A 26,093-nucleotide genomic window follows, 5' to 3' on the forward strand; every position below is an offset into this window, starting at 1 on the left:
GAAATGCACAAATTTCAGTGAAATGATTTAGCACCGAAGACCAAAACATGCTGATAGCGTTAACAGCCAAGGCTCCAAGTTGATGCCAAGTAATTCAAGGTCAGTGTGAATAAACTTCTCATTGCCAGCTTGCAAATCACTCCCACTGCCCCCCGCCCCAACATGCCAATCAAACCAGAATACATCCCTAAACACAGATTGTGAAGAAATTACACTTTTAATTATAGAGTTCTTCTCAGACAGAGCACCAGAGAACTGTTTGAAAAGACTCATATTAACTGATGACACCATAATGACCTTTTGGAAAAATGAACTGACATTGCATTTCTTTAGATGTGTAATTTCTGGTCTCTCATGATGTTGCATAGTACAACATTCTTCAGAAGCTTTAGTATAAAAAATATATAAATGTTCTGAATCTCTTAAAATTAATTTTTTAGGTTGCCAGTTCATTACTGGGGCAACACAACCAGGCACATACACACACCGACCCCCAGTTAACTTCAACATAAACATTTTGGTCTGAAAATTCAGAGCACCCACAAAAAAACACACACTGCCATGTATTTGGAGGGCATGCTCACAAAGACAGCTGAGAGTTGAACTGGAGACCTTTCAGGAGTGGAACTTGTTGAGAATGGAAATCCTAATCGATGAATCATAATTTGTATTGACAAATGGAGCATAAAATCAGCCAACAAAAGCATTCAGACTTTACATATTATATTCACTTTCAGCACTGAAAGGAGACACTTTTACCATTACATTTGAGAAGAGTTTCTAAAGAAGTCTGTGCAGCGTCTGAGGAGAAGGAGGAGGGTAGCTGATTATATGGACTGAAGACACTCCCTGAAATCACACCATGTCTCTGTGGCCTGATAAGTTTCTGTTTTTCTGAGAAATGGGCCTTGGTGTCTAACAGAATCAAAAATGTAACTCTTTACTATGGGCCCTTTGTCTAACAGCGTGTGACTCTTTCTCGACCTGGTAAAGCGTCTCAACTCTTTTATAGTTCATTAACTTTCACATATTATCTTAATATTTTATTCTTTTTAACATTTAACTATTTTTTAACACTTTATTTCTTTACATACTCTTCATTAGATTGTAAGGGGGACATTGTGATTTCAATCCACCACTTCGGAGGCGTGGGATGACTTATCTGTGTTTACCTCCACCAAATGCAAGTGAAATGAAATGAAAGACAACATGAATGATGAAATGATAGAGAACATCAATGATCAAATACATGTGACCATCTGTAATAGCCTCGGGGGATGTTTCCAAATAGGGACAGTGTCTACTCAAGGGTTTGTCTCCCCCTTTATCTTTTGGGCTCTTCAGAGCCCAACAGAGGGAATGTTGAGATGGAGGTCGAGAAAGAGTTACATGCTGTTAGACAAAGGGCCCATTGTAAAGAGTTACATTTAAGATCAGCCGATCTGTGCCATCGAAAAAATGTAAATGTTGACGATGGCCTCATAGGACATAGAACAGAAGATAATAGAAGAAGATTTAAGTTGATTGCGATCTGAGTCACAGAAGAAAGGCAGAACCTTGACTGTGACCACATTGGAATTTAGTTTTTGGATCCATTTAGGGTAGTTTGTGTGTGTGTTTGTGACTTGTGCTTGTGCGCTTGAGTGAAAAATGCTGGGAGCGACTGTGTGTGTGTGTGAAAAGCGCAGGGAGTGATTGTGTATGTAAAAAAAGCTGAGAGTGAAAGGTTCTGCTGGACAGCGAACATTTTGTGTTTAAATGTATTCTTTTCTGTTGATTGCAGTTTGTTTTAAATGTATGGTTGGTGTTTGGGGATTGTAAATTGTTGGTTCGTATGTCTTTATGTGCTCGGTCATGTTGTGTCTGTATGTGTGCCCCCATTTTGTTACTATGTTGGAGCTTCTGTCTGTGTGTCCCATGCAAAGCGTATGTTTGCTGTTCTGTATGTCCTGATTTGGTACCATTGTCTTGCGCAGCTGTTTGTCACTAGTCGCCGTCTCTTTTCTCTCAACAAACTCCATTCAGAATCCCTTCTAGGGTTACATATAAATCCAAATTTGTAATGGAGAACTTCATTAAGACGAGATGAACCAATAGCTTATAGAAAACGCAAAAAAAAAAAAAAAAAAAATTATAAGGTTTTTTTTTGTTGTTGAGGTTTCCTGCCTGGGGGTTGTAATTTCCCATCCTGAACCTGGTGCATTGATAGTCACAGCTCAGGAGGAGTTTATCAGGGAGGCAGACTAAACAAGCTTTTACTTTAATATAAATACATAAAACCTGTATATAAACTTTCAAATAAAATAATCATGTTTATTAATACAAAATAAACAGTAAGGATGTAAACTTGACATTTATAAAATGTTGAGTAATTATCCTCAAATTTGCATAAACATTAGCTCATATGTTGCAGATTTCTAAGGATCTAAAGTTTCCAATCTCTGAAGTTTATTTGTTTAAATGCAAAATCAAATTACACAAGTAACAGAAGAAATATTACTCAAAAGAAAAAAAGTAATGCAGTAAAACTACTTTTATAAGTATCGAAAAGTTACTCAATTAAACGTAACCAGAAGTACCCACTTTGAACATACACAACAAAATTAGTGGCCTATACTTGTTAACAAGCTGAATGTGATATATTGGCATTTGCTAATCATCATTTAGCTCCAACAGCATTACTCAACTCACTCAGTTAGTTTGGGAGAAAAAGTTGTGCAACGTCTTTGCCTGTTGCTGGTTTGCTGCCTCGATTCTAACACACACCAGTGTGCCGCTCTGCACAGCAGCTGCAGATCTCAGTCGCAGCTGAGAAACCAGCACAAGCATCTTAGGACTGCTGCATTTAAAGGCAGTTCGGAAAACCATGTTATGATATATCAACAATGGATTGAACAATTGTAACGGCTGAAAAAAGTGCAGGGTACAGAGGGCACAGATATAGGAAGTGTGGGAGCCCCTCCTGTAGCAAATCAAGATATGAATAATAGAAAATTGGTCACTCTGAGGTAAAAATGAAAAAAACAAAAAAAACAACACCTTCTAGTCCAGGGGGACACAGCTGACTCTGTGGAAATGACCCCCAATGCTCGGCCATGCCGCCATGTCTGTATCGATGACAAAATTAACCATGTAGGTACTGTTTGGTATATACTCCAATTTGTGCCAATTTCTCGTGTTTTATTTATATTTTTCTGTAACATAGACTCTTTGCCACATTTCAAATCTAAACTCAAATCTCATTTGTTTCTTTAAATCTAATTTTGTACTTTACTGTGTATTTTAATATTGTCTGTTTTTATGTTAAACTACGTAAGGTGGCCTTGCGTATTAAGAAAATCGTCTACAAAATAAAGTGGATTTTTTATTATTTTATTTTCAATGCACTGTGGGTATCAGATCATTTATGTCCATATGCACATTGTTTTTCGTGGTAGAGCTACTAATTTTAAGCTACAGAGAGGGAGCAGGTGGGTGTGAAAACAGACCTCGGGACATCATGATTTATTTCTTAAAAAAAGTTTGAGCAGTAAACTTTGGCTTTTTCAAGTGGAAAAGAAAACAGTAAAACGGTTGGAAAACTTGCTACATCCATCAACAAAATCACTCAATAATAGCAATTTAATGAGTATGTCTGCATGTAAACAGTCATTGATTCATGAATGGAGGTGAAGCTATGCTGGGTTTCTATGTGAGCGCTTGAGAGAAAGGACATATAAAGCTGTAAGAATATTGGTGTTTAGTATTTTAGTGAAATGAAGTCAAGAAATGTATAACATTTTTCAGTCCTCAACAACTTTCATCACCAATTAGCACCATTAGCGTTGTTAGCATCGCTAACTGTAGCCTCTGAGTATTTGTGCCTTTCAGTAAAGTTATTCTACATGCTCTACAAGAAATACAAAATGTGCCAAAATAAAACTGAATCTTATCTTTTTCTGCTGGACAGAACAAGAAAGTCAAACGTTCTGCCACCATGTTAGCCTTCCTGTTGCTGCTAAATTTGCCAGACACTCTGCTGTTTTCCAAGGTTTTCACAGGCTGTGGTCGCCATCCAGCCAAAGCTGTACAATTAGCTAATAAAAAGACCGCAAAGAAGTTTTTTTCATCACTTTCATCCTTATTACTGTACACAACAAAATATTGTGATAAAATTGTAAGTTCATATTGCTCACACCTATTTAGGATATTTTATGTTTATCAACTACAATCTGCTCTGAAAGTTAAAGCTGGTAGCCCAAAGAGACATCCAAAGATATTTCAAATGATGTCCCTCTGTGAATTCCCCCAACAGTTATATGATATTATGCTGTGTGCAGTAGGTGCACTTAAATAAATTGATTTCTCAAATGTAGTGACAGGTTTTTTCACTTTTTTCCACCTTAGCCACATGTATAATTTCAGGCTCTTTTCTTTCCCTGAGGTCTATCCTATAAAGTTCAGGTTTTTTCTGGGAAAACTTTAAACTTTCAGTCTTTCCGCCTGGGAAAAGACTGAATAGAGAAAATGTTCAGGAAAAAAGACCCAGCACATTGAGAAATTCTCTGGTGCTCTCTGTTTTATAGCTTTTGCATTTTTTTTTATTGTTTTATTTTTTGGATGTAAGTTGGAAGAATTCCTAAAGAACAATACCATGACGATGTATGGGAGTTGGAGCTGCCTTTGAAAGCAGCTCTGCCTGTTAAGTTGCTGAAGATACGGAAATGAACGTTTTCCTGTCCTGTTCCTGTTAGGCGAAGGGTTTCTTTGACATTTTTTTACTCTGCCAAACCTGTGAGTTGTTGTTCAGTTCAACGGTTTTTAAATTCAATTTAAACACTTTTTCGTTTTGCCAAGTTCCGACTATCCTCCTTGTTCCACACCATGTGGGATGACTTTGCCAAGTGAAGGATGCCCAATTTATTTTTAAAGTTGCTGCGAAAAAGTGCTTAATAAATCTCACCTGGTTTCCTTTTCTTCCACAGATTGGCAAAGGAGAGAAGTGCAAATCGGATTCCATACATTTGTGATTGGATGTGAAAACACTTTTGACCCTTCAAAATTGAAGATGATGTTACTATGGAAACTGCTGCTGCTGCAGTCACTTATGGGGTGCCTGGCAGGTAAGGTATCTTATTAAGAACTTTTGATGCATGCCAAAGCTGCCTTTGTGAGAGTCTGACTCCTTATTCATATGTATTTGGGGCAGGTGGCAGTATAAAAGCCCAAGTTTTCAGAGAAGCGGCTTCAGGTGGATTAGACAGAAGCAGACGTATTTTCTCTCACAGATGATATAATAAAAAGAATGTGGAATCGGCTCTGCGGGGCTGTTATTGTTGTAGTAAACCTCTAATGACACAAGGATATTACATTCCAGCTTTCCCTGCAGCCATGCGTTTTCCTTTTGTTGCTCGCCGCACTGATCAAATAATCCTAAATGTAAATGAGGAGACAAGACAAATGTTGCTTCAGTTCAGCTCTCTAACTCATCAGAAATCAGGCTTGGAGTTTTAACAGGAGTAAAAACAAATGCATGAATTCAAATTTCTACAAAGATCCAGTTGAGCATGTGCTATGATCTGTGAAGGGCAGCAGAACAAATGCAAAACATCAATGAATATAGAACTCATTATACATGTGTTTACAGTAAGGCCTTATAATACACAGAGAAACATAATAGAATAACTAATACAAGGGCAATGTAAACAACTCGGTATTCATGAAGAAATTACTTTTAAAGACTCAATAAAAGCATTGATATTATACACACAATATACCGGAGCTACTATGCTGTAGACACGTTGACATCACGTTGCCCCAAACTTTCTGTTGGAAGACCACACGGTGCTTTACTTATTGTCAACACTATGACATCTACATACCAAGGTCCATGGGTTTCACGTTTCACAGGGTCAGGAAAGAGCCTTAATTAACAAAAATAGAGACAGAGAAGGAAGTACATCAATTATGCTAGCTTGACTTTGACAAACCTAATATGTAGATGTGCTGTGGAATTCAGTGTATTTTGGTTCATTAAAAAAAAAAAAAAAAGGCAACCCACACAAAAAATTCTGACAGACCATCAGTAGAGCAGGGGCTAATTAGCTAATCACCACCATCACTTATTAGTAATTGCAAAATGAACATCAAGCATGAAAATATAAAACTGTAATGGAGTCAATGTTCTATTCTCTGTGTGGGAAATGTTTGCATGTTTTTAGTGTTGAATCCTGATAAGCTGGTGGCACTGTTGTCAGAGCTGTTGCTATGGCAACAGGTGTGCATGTAATGTAACCAATGCATAGAATGACAAAGCAGTATATGAGTGGTGTTGAGTTGTTCTTTAACTTTTTTTTTTCTTTTGCGTTGTTTTTCCCTATGCTCTGTCGCACCTACATGTCCATTAATAACACCTACATGTCCAGGTTTCAAATTCAAGAATTTGCAGACAATTCTTTCCGCTAAAGGGCGGAAAGAATTGTCTTTCCGCCCTTTAGTCTCTGCTCTTACATGAAATTTTCTGAATATAAACAAAAACATGCAACATGTTATAATATAACCCACTCTGGGTGATTTTCCTGCATCAAGTGTGGACTGATTCCAGACCTGGGTTACGTTCATACTACAGGTTGGCTTATAGGTTATAGGTTAAGTTTTCAATCCAAAAATCTAGATTAAGGAGCTATGCTCTGGATTAAAGGACAAGTAATCCATCCATCCCTCTGTCCATCTTCTATTCCTACTTAATCCTCTTCTGGGTTGCGGCTGTCAGAGGCAGCACTTCTCCTCAAATAAAGCTGATAACAATGATAATGGAGTTCTAGTGGACCCTGATGTGCCCAGAACAAGCAGTGGAACACAAACCCTGCGCAGGAGCATCATTGCTTCATTTTTGGAAATTAGCCCTGTATTGGTTTTGCTTTCTAATGCTATTCACTACTGTGTCAGATGTCTGTCTGGGCAAAATTCAGAGTGAAAGCAGGCGATAATGCTTAAAATTATAAGTAAGTACACTCATAGGCCGCTTTATTAGGTAAACCTTGCTAGTACCAGGTTGGACCCCTTTTGCCTTCAGAACTGCCTTAATCCTTCCTGGCATGGCTTCAACAAGGTACTGGAAACATTTCTCAGGGAGTCTGGTTCAAGTTGACATGATAGCATCATGCAGTTGCTCCAGATTTGTTGGCTGCACATCCATGATGCGAATCTCTGGAGCATTTCCACCACATCCCAAAGGAGCTCTACTGTTTGAGATCTGGTGACTGTGGAGTTTCGAGTTCAGTGGACTCATTGTTATGTTCAAAAAACCAGTCTAAGATGATACATGCTTTATGACATGATGCATTATGCTGCTGGAAGTAGCCATCAGAAGATGGCCACACTGTGGTTATAAAGGGATGGACATGGTCAGCAACAATACTCAGATAGGCTGTGGGGTTGACACGATGCTCAGCTGATATTAATGGACCAGGAAAATATGTGTGTGCCAGGAAAATATCCCCCACATCACTCCACCACCACCAGCCTGAACCGTTGATACAAGCCAGGATGGATTCATGCTTTCATGTTATTGATGCTAAATTTTTGTGTTAATGAGCAGTTGGACAGGTGTACCTAATAAAGTGGTTGGTGAGTGTATATCTCTAAACGCACACGCTAGTTCGATCTGATGTAAAATTTATTGGTTCTATATATAGTTTCGAATTTGACTTATATTGATTAAATAAACAGATTTTTAAATTCATTGTTATTTTGACATTACACTTTGTGAGATTAGTTATGTTTAATTAGAATAATAAAAATGTAATTAACTCAGTGAGTCGGTCACTAGGTGAAACACATCATATTAATTATTTAGACAATGAGCAGCTAATGTGGAGAATAACTGAAATTTATTAATATATTTTGGCCAAATTTAGATAAATGTCTAGCGTATTTCAGGCTCTGAACTTTTCTCATTTAATTTGTTCATTTTGTAATTTATTTATTCATTATACTGCTGTGTTGTTTTTAATCCTACCACAGCTTTAAAAGATGGGGTCATTTGGACCTTACAGGTTTTTTATTCGATGTGCAGTCTGGAGAGTTCGTACTGACCTGTGTGTGTTGTTACGAGGTTTTTTTGTGCAGCTTTGGGAGCTGATGGTTTGATGGGACAAATGTTCTGCTTCCTTGCTGTCCAACCGTGACGTTAAGGTATCCCAAATTTTGGATAAAGTTTTCCCAAATCAGTCTGCCAGACTATCAGCTTCCAAAAGTGATAATATTTTTACTTCCCTATGCTGAAGTCATGTGGTCAGATTAACTCTCAAATCATAGCAAATTAAATTATTGCAACTTCAATCACAATATAAGTGATATTAATACAGTATGCTAAAAAATGCAATAAAAAACATTAAGAGGATTTTTCTGTTGCTTTGGGATAAGAACCTTAAAGACTACAATAGAAATGTAGTAGTAAAAGTAGGTGTATTTTTAATAAAACTGCAGTTAAAGACAATTCGATTTGGGGTCAATTTCTCATGTTGACATTCAAAATCTCTGCAGGCTGTGCTCGAATGTCCATCATTCACTTACCAAGCAGTAAACTTAAATTATTGCTTCATTATACCGAGGCGTCCGTTTCAGCCAGAGGGGCTCCGTGGCATTGATCACGTTTTGATGGAGGACTTTAATTTATCTCCTTTACAGATTCGAGGAGGTCACCTCAGAGGATTGGCGTCATCACTCAGTGTTTAATCAACAGGTATTAGGCGAATCACCAGGACAAAGGATGTCATATTGACGAGGAAAGTCGCCTCTCTCGTTAATCAACACGCGGGGTGTTGTCCACCCACTGTCCCTTTACAAATAACATTTTCATATTTCTTTGAGGAAAGCCTGGTCGGTGTGTTTGCCCTTCCGGAGTTCTCTGTGCGTGTCAATACTTGTCTTATGGCAGCTCTAACAACGGCTCTTCTCACTGCAGACAGCTGGTGATAATTGACCGGTGTGCTGCCTATTCCTCATGGAGGCGTTGACTTCACAGCAATCATATTTGTTATGGAGAGAAATGTCAGGGGGGTGAAAGCATGATCTGGTACGTGTTTTCAAGAATCATATTTTCTAGTCGGAAACCCCTCTGGTGTTTGGCTTCTCTTAGCAACAGTTTCACCCTCAAAGTCGTAAAGTAACATTGTCCTGAAAGTCACGACGGTTTAGAAGGGGAATCCAGATACTTTCATTATGTAGTTATTAGACTTCAGTTTGGTGGATTTGTGTAACTGGTTTCGTTCCATGAAAGCTTATTACAGTATTTTTGCTATGTCCTTTAACTAAAGCACTAAATGCTAAGCTAATCTTTACAGACCAGTCACTTTGATTTGTGACACTTTGGAACAACTGCAAATCACAACCATATTGCTTTCCAAGTAGTTTGTTACAAAACTATAAATACTCCTATTGAATTGGTGTTATTATATAATGTAGAGCTTTTAACATTACACACTCCACAAAATACACTAGGAATGTACGATGGAAATGGTATACAGTAGAAACGATAGAAATTTGACCTCCAATAGAGATCTGTAGTCCCCCGGCTAACCGTAGTAAAGCCTGTTGCTCTGGACCTTTCCTGGTGTGTTTGTAGAACAACTGGCTGACGGTTAGCAAACATTAGATCTGCTGTTTGGCCATATTTACACTTACATTATGAACAAAACGGTCCACTTAAAAGTGAGACATAGAATGAGGCAACCAAAGCAGCTAACAATGACTAATGAACAGTGATGCATAGCTCCTTAATAACTTTTATTAAATTACTGATTACTCTTTGAAATAGTAACTTAGATTACTGATTACTTGATTTGGAAAATAGCTAAGTTAGATTACAAGTTACTTTATTAGTTACTTTCAACAGCTGCTGACAACAACCCTCTGCCACCTCAATATAAAAATTACATCGAGCTTCTTAATGCAAGTTATTTTATAATGGTAACATTAACAATGTATCTCCACTATAAGGCTGAACTGAAAGGGGATATTGTTTAAAGGTTACAACAGTCAAAAAAAAAAAGTAATTAGTAATTTTTGCGGTTTTTTTGTATGTTTCACTATTGTCTGGAAAACTAACTAGGATTTTAGAGCTCTCCTCCCCAGCCTCCAGGTTCTGTTACGGCCCTATGTTTGCTGTCAGCGCTCCTCCTGCGGCTCCACAACTCAGATGGCTGCACAAGATTTGTGACACTTATCTTAATCTTAATGATTATAATGGTGTTTAACTTTACGTTTATTCGTGGCTGTTTTCATGTTTATTGTATTCTCCATATTAGTCTTGATGTTTGCATTTATTCTGAAGCACAACGCAAAGCTTAACATCATTCACAGGTGATATAAACATGTTTATAATATAAACATGTTTATAATATAAACATGTTTATAAACATGTTTATAATATAAACATGTTTATATCACCTGAACCTTAACAAAGCCACAGTGGGACGGATCATTCGGGAAATGATGGACATGGAGAGCCTGACTAAAACTATCCGGTTGTTAGACAAATTGTGGGGTTTATTATGTCTCTGCTTATTTCCAAATGAGCAACTTCACAAACAAGCCCAAAAAACTGCAACCCACGACTTAAATTTGCAAACGACTTCAGAAAAAAACATGCCCAAAGTCGCATATAATAATCAAACGTGGCAACAGAAACTCAAAATAGTTCCTCTTTTTCCATCAACAGTAGCCCCATCTCTCTCCTGCCTCCATTGTTTACGTTTTTGTCACAGTGCGCCTGTTAACGGCAGCATAGAAACAATGGTCACTACCCAAGATGCAAAAGAAAATAGTAAACATAGTGATTTGGATAAGTAACTTTAATCTGATTACTGGATTTGAAATAGTAAAGTGTTAGATCACCAGTTACTGAACAAAGTGGTCGGATCAGATTATCGCGTTACAAAGTAACTTACGAACTTAAGTTCAGCAACTGTTCACAAACAGATTTCATTACTAATGATTTTTAACAGGCACATCATTGTTCTCTTGCTCTTTTGTGAAGCATATACATAATGATCAATGTTAAAAATGCAATAATATTTCAATAATTTAATAATATTGAACTCCTCACAATATAAAAGTTATTTTATTTACTGAATATCCATTGATAATATTTCTTTTTATTTGTCAAACAAATTTCCCACAGCTCTGGCTGCTCACACCGTGTTCAGTTGCTCTCCACATCCGGCTGAACTTTTTGCGACCGCTTGACTCAGTGATCACCTGATCTGTTAAGCCTTGTGTTACCATAGTTACAAATGTCAAATGGATTTGGGAAGAAACTTTCTTCATGCGCACGCCGCAAAAACCGGAGCTTTAGAAATCATTTGCGCTTTACAGATTCGCTCGATGTTTGAAGAAAGTTCAAACATTGTCCCATGCCGAGAACATACACAGTAGCTTGTTTGACTAAAGCTCAGAGATTTTGAGCTGGCTTTATTGATCCACATGAAAACTGCAGAGTTTTACCACAGCTCTAAAAATAATGCAGAGGGTTTTTAGTAGAAAGAAGAAGATCAAATCAGCATAACAAGAGCTCTGCTTTTGTCTGTTTTCAATAGTTTTTTTATGCTTTTATCTGAACACTGTCTTAAGAGTGAGAATTGCTTTATATCTCAGGAAAAGCTGCTCTTAATGAAGACAGTGCTGCCATATTATTAAGCCACAGTGGGAAAAGTCTGGTCATTTAAGCATTCGCATACGACTACAATGTTTATATTTTGTGTTGCTCATGAATAAATACATTTTTCAAGCACACATAAAAACAGACCTATGTGAAGTTTACTAGTGCATACAGCTGCTTCATTTTTAGAAATCATGAGGGAACATTTATTCAAGCTTGTGTCAGCTTTGCTGCACTAACAGTCCTGCTTACTGTATAAGTTTGGAGCAATACACTCTAAGATGGCCGATCCAGGTACAGTATCAAAACTGAAGCAAGTTGATGTCTGAAAACACAAATTTAGCACAATGCAGTGCTAGCCATGCTAGCCAGGAGGGCTTTATCAACATTTTACAACATTTTACTACTGGTTCAGCTGCGAAAGAAAGTCCTTATTAAGACTTAGTTGCGTTTAACAATTTGAGAGGTGGAACATTGTACTCCCTGCTGTTCATATTTTGAATGATTAAATTTGGCATAAAGTTCATGATTTGAGACGCACTTTCGCATTTGTCAATGTCAGAAATGGGGTGAACAACCACACTGTAGGGGGTGCTAGCGCAATGGTTTTACTCAGACAAGAAAGAATAAAAATACTTTTCATCAGAGTATCGATGCAGTTGTATGTTCTTGAGAGATAAAAGCCATCCAAACAAAGGCTGGAACGTCTTTTTTCTCCTGTTTTTAGCTTGAGATGCTACTGCAATAAAAATCACATTTAAATGAAGAGTTTTTACACTGGTAAACAACACACCTTACCAGAGGTGCCAACAAATGTGTCTGCGCCAATATGCAAATTTTGACGCGTTGCTTTCATGAACTGCAGAGTAGAACACAGGCTATGTGAGAAGCTGTGTAGATGTTACTTTGCAGCTTTAGTTGCACTTCTTGGTTCAGAGTGTTAATTTGTTTTTCATGTTCAAATGAATAAAAAAAAGACTTTGATAATGACCTTTGGATACTTAAGAACACAATTATATTTCTAAATTAGTCACCTGCCTTTGGACTGCAATAATTGAAAACGGCCAAGGCGTCATTTCATTTCGAAGTCGGTTTGATTCATTTGACACGTGTTGCTCTCATTTCTTGATTTTTACATACACACAGTGCTGTTGGGGAAAAAAAGACCAGTGATTCAAATGTTAAACTACAACTAATTTAGTTCCCAGGAATACTGCTCTGCCCATTTGTTTTAAGAAACTGTTTCCCCATTTTCTTTCAATTAAAACAAGCAAAGGAATAATGAGAAACTAATTTTAAAATTTTCATTTCTATACCCAACTAATACAAATAGGCAGTAGGAAAAAACATAGTATTGTGAAAGTGAAGAATATGAAATATGAATACATTTGCTATTCTATTAAACAATAGGAGTAAATTTGCTGTTATCTCTTTGCTTTACCATGGCTGACTTGGTTAAGCCTTTGGAAGTTCAAACTATGAAGTTGTTTTTGTAAAACCTTGTTTTTCTTTTGTTACCAACCAACAATACCTGTCACAAAGTACACTGGAAGGACCCGGTCACAGACTCAGGCATTAGCAGCTACAAAATAACATTTAAATCAAATGTTGCCAAAAAAGAATAGAAAATCCAATAAAAGCATGACAAAAAGATGACAAAATTCATTTCAAAAGGAATAGCAAGAAAACGCTACATCCCAAGGAAGATAATGAAACCCTAAGCAGGCGCACATCGACCTGTAACAGAAGAAAGCTGGTATTACACCTACAAGCTTCTGATTGCAAGTTGTTGTAGCTGAGATTATAATTGACTATTTCAGCTGGTAAATAATTAACTATTTGTGGACACTTGTATTTGATTCCTAGATGGTCTGCTGATTAAGAAGAGCAAAACATAAAATAGGTTAGAGCAAAAGAAAAGCATTCCCTGATGGAATTCAGCAGAACATTTAAATTTATAGCTTTAACCCTGGTGGACATGTACTACGCACCAAATGTTTCTTTTGTTTGTTTCTTTGTTTTTGTAATGCTTCCTGTCTGGCATTGTGGCACTCAGATTTGTGCTAAGGCGAGTCCCAACATATTTACTTTCACAGGTGGAGCTCTACGGCTTCCTCTAGAAGTTGCTTTGGGTTTGTTTCAAATGTTATGGACAAGGAAGCAGAAAATAAAGAGAGAAATGTGGGATAAAGGTCCGAAGGGAAGAAAGGAGATAGAAGTAGAGAAGAGAAAGAAAGATAAAAAGAACAAAACATTGCAGTAGTCTGCTTCTACTCCTGCAGAAAGAGAGAAGAAAGGCAGCTTTTCAACACAACTACAAACATGGCAAGATAGGAAATGTTGTAACAGCTGCTTTAGGACCCTTGAGAATGTGTGTATGTATGTGTGTGTGTCTCTTCATGATTGAAAACAAATGGCAGCATAACTTATAAAGGATAAGTCATATTTTGCTGCTCCGAGATGTCAGATGTTGACAGCAAGACTGGACAACGTAAGTTTTAATTGATTCCAGACTGTAGGATTTCATGCCGATATAATTCCAACCATGTAAGAAAGAAAAGGAAAAGGCACTATTTAATAGATTAAGACTTTAGAAAAAGAGGGATGCCCATGAGGAAAAGCAGAAAGCTGTGTGGACAGGTAATTGTATCAAACAGAAAATTGAGTTATTTAAAACTCAATTTTAAATAAATTGAAATCAGGCTGAAATCAGGAACAGTGTTCCAACTGGCTGTTAGCCTTCTGAGATTTCTTTACTTTTGTAAACTGATGGTGTTGCAAAATCTGTTTACTTCGCATTAGTAACTATTACTGATAATAAATTTCCAAAACTTCATTTCAAGAAATCTGATCTCTTATTGCAAACGGTTTTCAGGCCACGCCTCAGTCAAGACCACTGGGGGAAAATAGATCAAACTTTCTCAGTGTTGAAATGTGGAACAAGTCTGGGTTTCAGCACTGGAAGTGTTTACAGAACATTTGGCTCAAAGAAAAAGAGAAGTCGGGAAGGCCCTCCCTTTTGGCATCTAACCAATCCAACAAATGTCTTATTGGTTACAAATTTGAACACAAAGAACATAATTTCCTTGTTTTAGGGTCCCATAAGCCTGATGGACCATTCCTTTCTCCTAGTTGCTCTCTCTTGTTGGAACTCTCTCTCTATAACATTTCTTGATGCCAGAGTTTATTCCACCCAGAAGTTGGCAGCCAGAGCACTTTCCTCCTGTTTACACTCTTTCTAGTGATATGTGTGTGTGTGTCAGTTTGATTTCTGGGTCCTCTAAACGAGCTATTTGATTTCACCACCCCAGGACTTAGTGTGGAGCAGATTAAAAGGCCTGTCGTTCCAGGCAGGTTGAAACACATGCACGCACGCGCACACATACATGCACGCACGCAAACACTAATACAGCTTTTCACACCTTGCACATAATGTTTTTTCTGCTTGCTTTTATGTTTTAAAATGCTAATATATTTCTGGTTCAAGTCACTTTTAGTTTCTCTTTTTAACAAATAAAAAAAGGAATTTGGATGATAAAATAAAGCTGAATTCATTTTTTTAAAAGCTTGTTGCTACCTGAACTCCACACTGATTGACTAATAGCAAATTTGTCTTCATGTATAGGTTTCTTTAGTTTTATGCTGTTTATTATTTTATTCATTTCCTTTCTCACATTCAATTCTTTCCAAGAATGGATTATATGGGCTGAAGATCATTGCCAGTTGTTTCCCATTTCAGTCTTTAGAACACGCTTTAATCACTTTCAGGTTAATTTGCTGCAATATTCTGTTTTACAGTCCTCCTAAAAGAATACAGTCCCTACAAACACTGGATTACAGAGGCAACGGTGCCAATAAACACCAGAGAGCTCAGCTCACATTGACCGCCTGCATGTTTTAGTGTCATTTTTTGATGGCAGAAAATCCATTAAATTGTGTGTCACAGATATTTCTCAAATGTGTTTTTGATAATAATAAAGTAAGAACAAGAAAATCATCTAACGAGATTCCATTTCCTTAACACATCTTAAGTAAAACGTATGCTTGTGATCTTTTTGGTGATTTATTAGTATCTAATTATGTATTCACTTTTAATGCACTTTTAGTAAGTCTGTTGAGTTGAAGTCATTCTCTTTACTGGAGCTATCATGTTTTTAATTACCTTTAATACCAGTTGAGTTCAAGAAAATATAGCTTGAGTTTAATTACATTTTTTTATTCATTATTTATTGTGGTATTTTAAATACTAAAGTGAAATAAATGGACAACACTTTTAACACTTAAGCAGCTTTTCAGCTGCTAACATGTGACAGCATAACAAATGATTTGCGCCAACCGTTTCCAGATAAGACTCAAAGCTCTCAGCTCTGTTACAGTGGATTCTCACATTCTCAGATTCACTCATTTGCAGATTTTTCTGTGGAATGTAGCTATAAATTATGCTTGGAAAACTCATCTACAGCCCACTGGCAGCGTGACGTTATGCAGGCAGGATTCCCCCCGATCTGTTTTACACTGCACTGTCAACCCATTGAAGCAACTTGTTCCCCTCCTCACCTGTGGTGGCGCTGCACCACTGGAGGAAACAACTTGAAAACCTCTGAAGAAGACACTGAGTGCTACTTCCTTCTTCACAAAATGCAAACATTAGTGGTTGAAGGATTTCTCTTTGTCTGTGATAAAAAACCACGAGTCATTTCGCCCAGTAGTGGTAGACATGCGTGTTTGCTTTGGTTCTTTTTACCCAGAATACCCTGCACTCTTGTCCACTTCCTGCTTTTGGAGCAATCTCCTGTCCGCTTGGTTGACATATGCATTTGAACCACACCAGAGTTCACTTCAACCGAACCCAGATGGAGGTTTTTAGGTGGACCAGAATTTGATGGTGCATTAGACGCCCTACACAAACCAGAGATTATAGACAGACTGGAGGTTGATTAAAGCAGGCTGAACGTACTTAAACTATTAGAATCATCTATTTTGCTTTAGTATGTGAATCACATCCATCTCTATAAATAAAACCTTTGAATACATTTTCATTTAGCTCCCTTCATCCATAATTTTCCACGGCAGTGTGCTCGACCGTTAACATCTACTGAAACAGATGAACCTTTTCATGACCTGTTCCCATGAAGAGAGGGAAAGTGATGGAGCAACATTACAGGCTTTATCCATTCCTGACCCCAGAAAGGGAAGAAGAAACACTAGACAGCTGTGATTTTATCTTTTCCCAGAGTTGTGAGGTTCTTCTTTTTCTTCTTCCACCAAATGTCTTTCTATTGGCTGTAGATTGTAGAAAATACAGAAGCTTTAAAGACAAGATAGTATCGCTCCTCTTTTTTTCTCTAACTTCTGGCTTTAGGACCTTTAAAATGTGGAGAAAGGAGCCTCAGGGGATTAGGATAGATCATGCTCCAGATTTAAGTCTCAGTAAACCTGCTTTCTTACAGATGGAATCATGTAATATTATCTGTTTATTGACCTTGACTTTTAAATTGTTTTTGTGTTAGTTTCATCGATTTTTACAGATAATACTATTTTTAACTGTTCCTTTCTTTTGTCTCCGTTGTTGTTTTTTCATACCAAATCCCATATTACTTTGAGGGTCACTGTTTGACGGTCTTTCAAACTGTCACTTGTGCATCTTAAAAATGAATTGTGTGTATTTTTGTTGTAATGAGAGAAGCTCATCATAATGGAGAGAAAGCTGATTAAACAGGCCTTGTCAACTCGTCTTCATCTTCTCAAAGTGACACCAGAGGAACAGACTGCTGCTTGAAGTCAAAGTCGCCGTTTCAGAGTAGAAACTGAGCTGAGATTAACTCAATAAACCTGTCACTACACTGATCTTCACCAGCTTTTAGTTTAGTTTAGCTGCAAACAGATCAAAGACATTAAGATAAAAATAACAGTGCAGGAAGAAGCAAAAGCCCAGTGGGTTTATTTGAAGTCTCCATCCAAATAGTGTAGAAAAAAACCCAAAATAAAATCCAATAGTGTATCTTCATCAGTTGATCACACATTTATGAAATACAATCATGTAGAAAAAAAATAAAAACTTAAAAATGTTTTGGATTTGAGATCTGGAAGAATTCCTACTCAGTCTGGAAAAATCCAGAAAATGACCTCAGTTTTGCATGATTCTGAAAGAAAAGGAGGAAAGTCCAAGTATTTCCAGAACAATTTTTTATCTTATTGTTTTAATGTTGTTCTTTTTTTGTCCTACCTTCCTACATCCCTTCACTCCTTCTACATGTCCTCTCTTTCTTCATTTTATTTTTGTAATGTTTCGTCAATCATTTTTTTCTTCCATCTTCATTTGTCTTTTGTTCTTTCCTTCTATTATTCACTGTGTTCCTTCTTCCTTCCATCTTTGTGTTTTCTTTCGATGCATTTTACATGAATTCTACTGAATAGTATTTGTTACTTAAATTAATGTTACAACATGCAGCCCCTTTGTCTACGCTGATGAAGATTTCCTTATCTTGGCATGCTGAACTGTTTGTCTTCAGCCTTCCTTCTGTTAAGGAAGAAATTTCTAAATAGGTTAACTTTGGAAAACAGTTGGCTCTCTCTCTTCCTGTGATCCCAGGTCCTCTCGGCAGGCCACGTGTAGCCACAAGGAGAACAACAATGCGTGTTGACGTCACAGAATTACAGAGTTTAATCCAATAAGAAACAACTTATGAATTAACAACAAAACTGCAGAACAACGGAGACATACATTCATTACCTGAGACAAAAAGATAAAAAGAAAAGGCAAAGACGCGTCTTTGGAGAGAGCTGGTGCAAAAAAGGCAAAATAGTGGCAGCTATCTGACTTATTACTCCCTGGGCACGAACTTTTATAATGTAGGTGTGTCTTTCCTTTTTAATATATTCAATTAAGGCGTACCTCCGCTTGACCAACTGGAAGTTACCTTGGACACCCAGAAAACTTAGAACTATCCCCTAATTTACTGCTGTGAACAAAGGCCATTTGCTCTTTTGTTTAACAAACGAAGAGGAGAGGCTCATCCTGAACTCCTGCGGTTTTAAAACCATCTGGATAAAAGATATACAGAGAAAAGGATTTCACAGATATGTGTGAAAGCCGGAGTCTCTCCCGCATAGATTCTCAGGAACAAACTTAAATTTTGTAATTAGTTTAAGGAAAGTTTATGTTAACAAACCCAGTTTTGCTCTTCTGCACTCAGCACCCCAAAAGATTGAGTCCTGCCTTAAACCAAAAATAACACATAAAATCAACAGAACAAGATGAGGTACAATTCCTTTTTTCTAACCTATAAAACATAATATTCAATCCTAAGTATACAAGTTAACACAATCATTTTCCAAAACCCCATTTAGCATAAATCCTGAGTAATTTTCTAATACTAAACAAAACATTTTCATTTAATTCTAACATTCAGAAATAATACAGTTTTCAAATCCATTTATCATCGTCTAAATTAATTCTAGAACTAAATAATACAAGTTCCAGTCAGAGCATACCATCAATAACTAAAAGAAATATCTTGTAAATTAACTGTTAGTGGTTCAAATCTTCACATAACCCAGATGTTCACAGAAGAAGTCTGATCTCCTGTGAACTAGGCGAGTTCCTGTTTCCCAAGGTAATTTAAATGATACTGGCCTCTACCTTCCTGCATATGTTAATCCATGGCCTCCTGTCCTATGTGTTACAATCACAGGGGTCCAGGGAGAAGCTCTACAGATCACCCCATTTTCCTTGGTATTTTTGAATACTTACCCAGCCATAGTTTAATTTTAAATCACTAACAGAAACCTGTTCATAGTTTAAAAATTTGTTCAAAAAAGATTAAACTGTATTAAACACTAAAAATAATCATTTTTTCTCAACACTTCACTTGTTCTATTCTTTCCCTCCTTGTGGGGGTGCTAGGGACCCCTCAGAAAATTGGAGGAAAAATGGAGAAAAAAGGCAAAAAAAAAAAAAAGAATCTAACAGAGTAAAAGGGCCACACTAAGGACATTTTAAAAATAAAATTATGACACTAAAGTCATATTTTGAATTTACATGAACACAACTTTATTCTCATAATGCAGTGACTTTATTCTTATATTTTCTTTCAACTTTATTCTCATAATGTAATCCTGACGTCATGATTTCTCATAATATTACAAATTTATTCTCAAAATAGAATCACGTTATTCTCAAATTCTTTCAACTTAACTCTCATAATATGACTTTATTTGTATGTTTCCCCAATAGTCATAATTATTAAATAATGCATTTTAAATATATATTTTTATAAAATGTAATTTATTTTTCAATCATCAGTATAAAATTTAAGTTACAACTATTATTGAAGATAATAGAATATTAATAAAGATAGAAATAGCCTTTACTGTGCCTCAGAGGGAAAATTCATAAAAATGTTATCTACCATGCTTATGTTTCTGATCGACTGTCAATCAGATTCATCACACTGTGTTACATAGTGAGAGTGAAAATGGAAAAGTTTCTGACAAGAAGAAGACAGAAGGAACGAGCTGTAATCGATCCTGCTGCAAAAACTCTGAAAACTGTGGAGATGATCACATATATATATGTGATAAATATAAAATATTACAAAATATTTTCTTTTAATCAATTGATTGTATTGTGATTAAAAATTACATTATCAGGTAATGCAATATCATCAACGTAAGATTAATAGTCATAATATGGCAGCAGATAATAAAAATGTCCACATCAAAACTCAATTAAAATCAGAAGGTATGAGGCAGCATTTATGATAAACAAATGTATTAATTATTGAATAGTGAATAAAATTGCGAAAAATCATTCCAAAAGTCAATGTTTCTGTACATATTTTGCAGCATCGTCTGTGGGTTCCCAGCTAAAAGCTAACGCTGTTTGACATTCACTACTTCATCCGTTCTTCCCTTCATTTCTTTCATCCCTCCTTCTGTCCTTTCTTTGTTGTTTCCTATGAATCTGTTTTTTTTTTTTTTGTGGTTTTTTTTTTTGACTCCTTAAGTGACCTGCAATAACTTAGTTAAATATGTTAATTTTAGTATATAACTTTGGAAATAAGGAAAAAAGACAAAGGCATTTCTCTGTCTTTTTGAATTTTCAATCCGGAATAGTCTGTAGTACGACAATAAATACAAATAATGTTTTCTAATATATCTAACAATATCTAACAGCTGTCCAAGACGTTGTAATACAAGAGGCAGCTAAAACCTGCTTTACATATTCTGTATGCATCTGTTTTTGTTATTATTATTCCTCCTCAAGTTTTTGTCCAGCTGACAAAGCCCTACGGCGACAGCAATAATTATGTTGAGTGCACAGGAGGCAGCCAAGGAAACATTAACGGGGAGAAACAAATCATGCATAGGAAAGAGAGCAGCTTAGATAGACGGGTCAACAAAACACCCCCCGTGGTTACGTGTCCCGCTTCTTTCAGTCGACACCGTTTTTCAGACGTGTTTCTCTTCTTTTCCTCGTACATGTGCAATGAATATCTCACCACTTCGTCAGAATCTCATGAATGTTGCAGCCGAGATGAAGCTGGAACAGCAGCAGCAGCAGTTCACGTCCCAGCAGGACACATAAAAACTAAAGAACAAGACAGTGTGAGATCTCCGTATGGCCTTCACGTTTGTTCTTGTGTGATGTCAGATGTACAGAAAACCAACGGCTAACAGACACGACAGAATATTCATCATTTCCTGGTACAAGTCACCGATGGATGTAAAGGTCTACTGGTGAAAGTGTCTTAGTATATTCTTGGTCATGATGTTATCACTGAGTGTAGATTTTTTTCCTGTGAACCTTCTACAAAGATGGCCTTTGCACTGATGATGAGCTTTTTCTTATCCAATCCCAGAGTTTTGATTTCTAACCCATATACATGCTGATTATGCCATTATCTACCCATTATCTAAAATGTATTCTATAAAGAATAGCAGTTCCTAGTCTTGGGAATTTTCAATGGATTCAAAATGCTCAAAAATCAATTTTTAAGTTGTATGTCTTTGTCAGGCCTATTTGCGAGTATACTGCATGTTGCATTATGTTTTATAACCATAACAGAGTGTAATCAAAGGCTTTCACTAAAGTGTATTGAAACAATTCTCAATCTGACGATATTTAGTTAATAATTCTTGTAAAGCAGTAAAAGAAAACAATGAAAACACCCCTAAAATACCACTCTACTAACCGTCAAATCAGAACTGTTCTACCAATCTGATCTCAAAATCTAATATGGCAGAACCGTATTGTTTAAAATGTTGTTAGCTGCAGAAAGAAACTGTTTAGATTGCTAAACAGTTTGCACTTCATGTAATATTAAACACATTCTGATAGGTAATATCAGCAAAAACAAAACATTTTGTAAGAGTATTAGGGCCATGCAAAAAAAAGAATTAATTACCAGAATAGTCACAAAATTACGAGAATAGAGTCGTACGAGAATAAAGTCATAATAATACAAGAATAAAGTCATAATACAACTTTATTCTCGAAATATTGACTCAGTACGATGTTATTCTCATATTATTTTGACTTTATTCTCGTAATTTTATTCACTGTATGCCAGAAAATGTTACCGAAGGTCAGGTTGAGCCAAAATACCACCATATAAAAATCTAATGATTTTAATATGTTTTAGACCTCATTGTTCTGAAAGTTAAACTCACTGGGGAAATAAAACATCACCATAAGGCCTTGACATTCATGGAAGAGAAGACTGGAATGTTGGTCAATGTGAAGCTCCTCTGGCAGGCCTCCCATCATGCCCAGTAAAACATTGCCAGATGGTCTAGAACACTGTGGTGCGTTGGATGTTTGATCAACCAAAAAGGACGTGTCAGTCCATTACTCACTGACCTCCACTGTCTGCAGGGGCTGCCAGAAGCAGATTTATGTCACTAACTCTTGCCTACAGAGTGACTAAAGGGTCAACATGAACTCCAAAGTTGACATACCAGCTTGTTCTTTCCTTTGACTGCTGTGGATCTGGTTTATTTTCACTTGGGTTTCCATAGTAAGGGAACCAACCACCAAACTCAATGTTAGACTCGCTTGTCTGATTGGCTTTTTGCTGACTACTTCTTCAGATGAACTCCAACAAACCAATATTAAATCTGCACTCTATTTTCTATTTTCTAAAACACAAACATCCTTAATTGGTCTCACCTGCCCTGACCTTGAACTTCTTTACATCTACAGTGGATTAGCAGTGCTTTCCAACAGCTGATCGTTTAATTGAAGACATGTCACTATGTCCCACAGTATCATCTTCCACAATGACTCTTTAGAGATACCTGAATGATATGAGTTAGGACATGTAATTTTAGTTTGGGTTAAAGTATTTTTAAATTGAGTGGAATAGAATTAACCAAAGCAAACGGATCAAAGTTAAGAGTGTTGTGCACAACAATGTTTTGAGTCCAATTAAAGCTCTCTTTTGCTTTAATGGCAAGTAAACTGTATAAATTGTGAAAACCCTTTAGATTTTGTCCCAGTTCTGTGGAGTTTGAGTTAATTTATGTACATTATAAAGTGTAATCGGTGTGGCAACTTTTTGTTCTTGAAATTTCAGCTGTTTTCTCTCCACCCCTTCACCGAGCAGCTTAATAGGATGCCAGTGAGTTTTAAAACAATGTTAAAGCAGTAGCATTGTTACTGCTTTAACATTGTTTAACCAAGTTAAACAACCAGTGTAACTTGCTAAGCCCCAGTAAAATGACTTCCGGAGGAAAATGTTCCAGGTAGGGTTGACAACTAGTAGCTTATAAGCAACAATGTTTGGACAACAGCCTGTGTGACCTTCATTGAAAAGAAAATATTATTTAATTAAAAAAAAAAAGAAACAGACAAAGCTAGACAAATAGGAAAAGTCGAAAATGCCAAACACACATTGCCACAATGTACATAAACAATTTATAATGTACATGAACAATTCCAAATAACCCTGCAACCGTGGCAACATATCTGAAAGACAGGTATACAGATGTTTGAGAGAGATTTTAAAAAGGTCAATAAATCTCCTCATGCATATTAAATTAGTAAGCAATCCATGAAGTCATAAGCTTACATTACCTATTTACAGCTAAGGTTAGCTATTTGAAAGTTACCCCCTAAGTGATTAATCTAACATTTAGATAGATAACATTAGCTATTTCAAAGTTAGCCACTTACTGATAAACCTCACTTCAGTTTCCCGTCTCATTTTCCTTCTCTAGATACATTTCTCTACCAAGTTTGCACAACGGCTCCGTCTTACTGTGGGTTTGGATCCATGCAGGGAAGCCCTTCAGCAGCATACTGCTGCACAGTGTGAAACAGTTAATCCCCCACATTACTCAACTGCTCAGTAGTAAAGCAATTTGTGGTTAAAGAACTTTAAATAGTGGAACCAGACTGGAGCTCAAATTACAGCAGAACCAAAGGTAACCTCGTGTGCTGGTTACAGTTGAAAACCAAAATGAGAGTGAAGTTACCAGAAACCCAGTCCTGGAACTGGACTGTTGCTGAATACATTTGGACAGCTCAGATTCTTGTCTGCACTGTAAAAAATAATTTTTTTGAACAACCAGGTCATTGTTTACATTGTGATAACACAAAAACAAGACAAAAATATTTTGTGGCAGGAAATATTTGTAAAAATAATGCAACAAGGTGTGTACTTCCGTAACGAATAGTCACTTCTACTTCTACACAAGTGTTATCCTGTCTATTGTTTTTCTATTCAGAGACAAAAACATATTAATGTTTAAATAATGACACACACAAAAAATAAAAATCAAGCTCCTCTGACTGCTGTCTGTTGTTCTACAGTCATCTGCAGAAGTAGCAAGGAGGACGGATTTAGCGCTGTCAATCATTCTCGTGTTTGTAATGCTCACACCTTCCCCCTTGCTCTCTGCTACTCTACAGCTAATTCCCCACACCGAAGCCTCATATGAATGCTAATGATAGTTAGCAAAGTGAAAAAATATGTCCGACGCTTCGAAGTCAGACGCTTCATGTCTTGCGTCGAAATCGTTCTAGATGTACATTGGGAGGAGCCGTTGTTTTCTGTTGCCGGTCTCTTTGTACAATGGCAGATAAAATTGAGAGAGTGGCTTGGCTTTATTGTCTTAATTGACGTGTTGGAAAGAGCCTCTTGCCTATTTTGCCTCTCCCGGCTACTTTGAACAATGGCAGATGAAATATTGAGATATTGGCTTTATTTGCTGAGAGCAGGAGAATTCAAACACGTTGTCAGGCAGGTGTTTGAATTCACCAGATAATTCAGAGGTGTTCTGAGTTTGGTGCATTTCACAACCTAGCCACGCGCTGACAAGGAGTGATGTCAGTCCAGTTTGAATACCTGCCAACCCACAATGGTGCCTACATCTCCTGGAAGGACACCAACTGCAGACCACTATGTCATTTAGGGGAGTTTCTCTGATTGGTTGACACTCCGTGTCCAGTGGCCAAAGTTCAGATTTTCCAACTCCAACGTTGACTGCACTGGACGTACGCACATCAAATGTTAGACGTGTGAAGTGCACCGCGAGACTTTTTGACACGCCTAGACGCGTCAGCGGACTGCATGTAAACCAGTCAATCCTGATGCTCAAATCACGTTTGGTCTGAATGCAGCATCATGGTAAGTTGTTTCTCTGTCATTAGCATGATTGGCAGCACCAAGTTCCTCCTTCTTGCTCTGATTGGTTGTTTTTGACCGAGGCGTGTATCTCTGGAGATGGCAGTTATACCACAAGCTGTCACTATGCTTTAACATAGTGACAATTTTAATAAATATGTAAAAAACACAGATTTTTTAATAAATATGACATACTGAAATTTTAATAGTGTTTCTCAGGGTATGTCTACATTAACTTCATATCTACAATCTCTTTATTTTCTTTATGTATTTCTTCCTTTTTCATACTTGGAGCCATGATATTGTAAATTATGTCTAATATGTGCATGTTAAACTACTTTCCTTCAGCTTACATTCACTCCACGCACACACACAAACCAGACACCCATATACAAATGCACATGCATTGCTTTCTTTTTTTACAAGATTATTTTAAGTAGGAGAAGAAAAAACAACTAATTAGGTTAACGTTATTCAGCTCTCGCAAGGAACTAAGATATAAATAATCAGTCGTGTAAATGGTAATTATCCAAAGGTGGGTCTTATTTCACAAGTGACAAACAAATAGAGCAATTAAACAGATCATATCTACATTAGTTCCACTAAATGATTCACAGTGTCAGCCTCTTCAATATTTCATCCTCCTGCTAACTGCAGATATGATTAAGCTTACTAATACAACAGGGCTTCTGCGCTGCTGTTCATTCTGAAATATTTAGTAAGGTATAAATATATGTATTGGTATATTCATCAGCAGGTATCATATAGAGGCCATTGGGGTATTCCGTACTTCTCTAAGATTTACAGACCTGAGTACTGCC

The 26,093-nt window shown here is 36.8% G+C and overlaps 1 protein-coding gene across 1 annotated transcript in view; it reads left to right on the forward strand.

Annotated features, from left to right (window-relative positions):
- LOC106919734 (contactin-4-like) overlaps positions 1 to 26,093 on the forward strand; it is a 242,313-nt gene that overhangs the window by 39,000 nt on the left and 177,220 nt on the right. Inside the window, exon 2 of the mRNA XM_088005312.1 lies at positions 4,965 to 5,102. Within this exon, the coding sequence (XP_087861438.1) occupies positions 5,048 to 5,102 (55 nt within the window). The 5' untranslated portion in view covers positions 4,965 to 5,047. The remainder of the gene's footprint in view (positions 1 to 4,964; positions 5,103 to 26,093) is intronic.

Source organism: Poecilia mexicana, unplaced genomic scaffold (assembly GCF_051168715.1).
Source record: "Poecilia mexicana isolate PSO_F unplaced genomic scaffold, ASM5116871v1 scaffold_5, whole genome shotgun sequence".
NCBI lineage: Eukaryota > Metazoa > Chordata > Actinopteri > Cyprinodontiformes > Poeciliidae > Poecilia > Poecilia mexicana.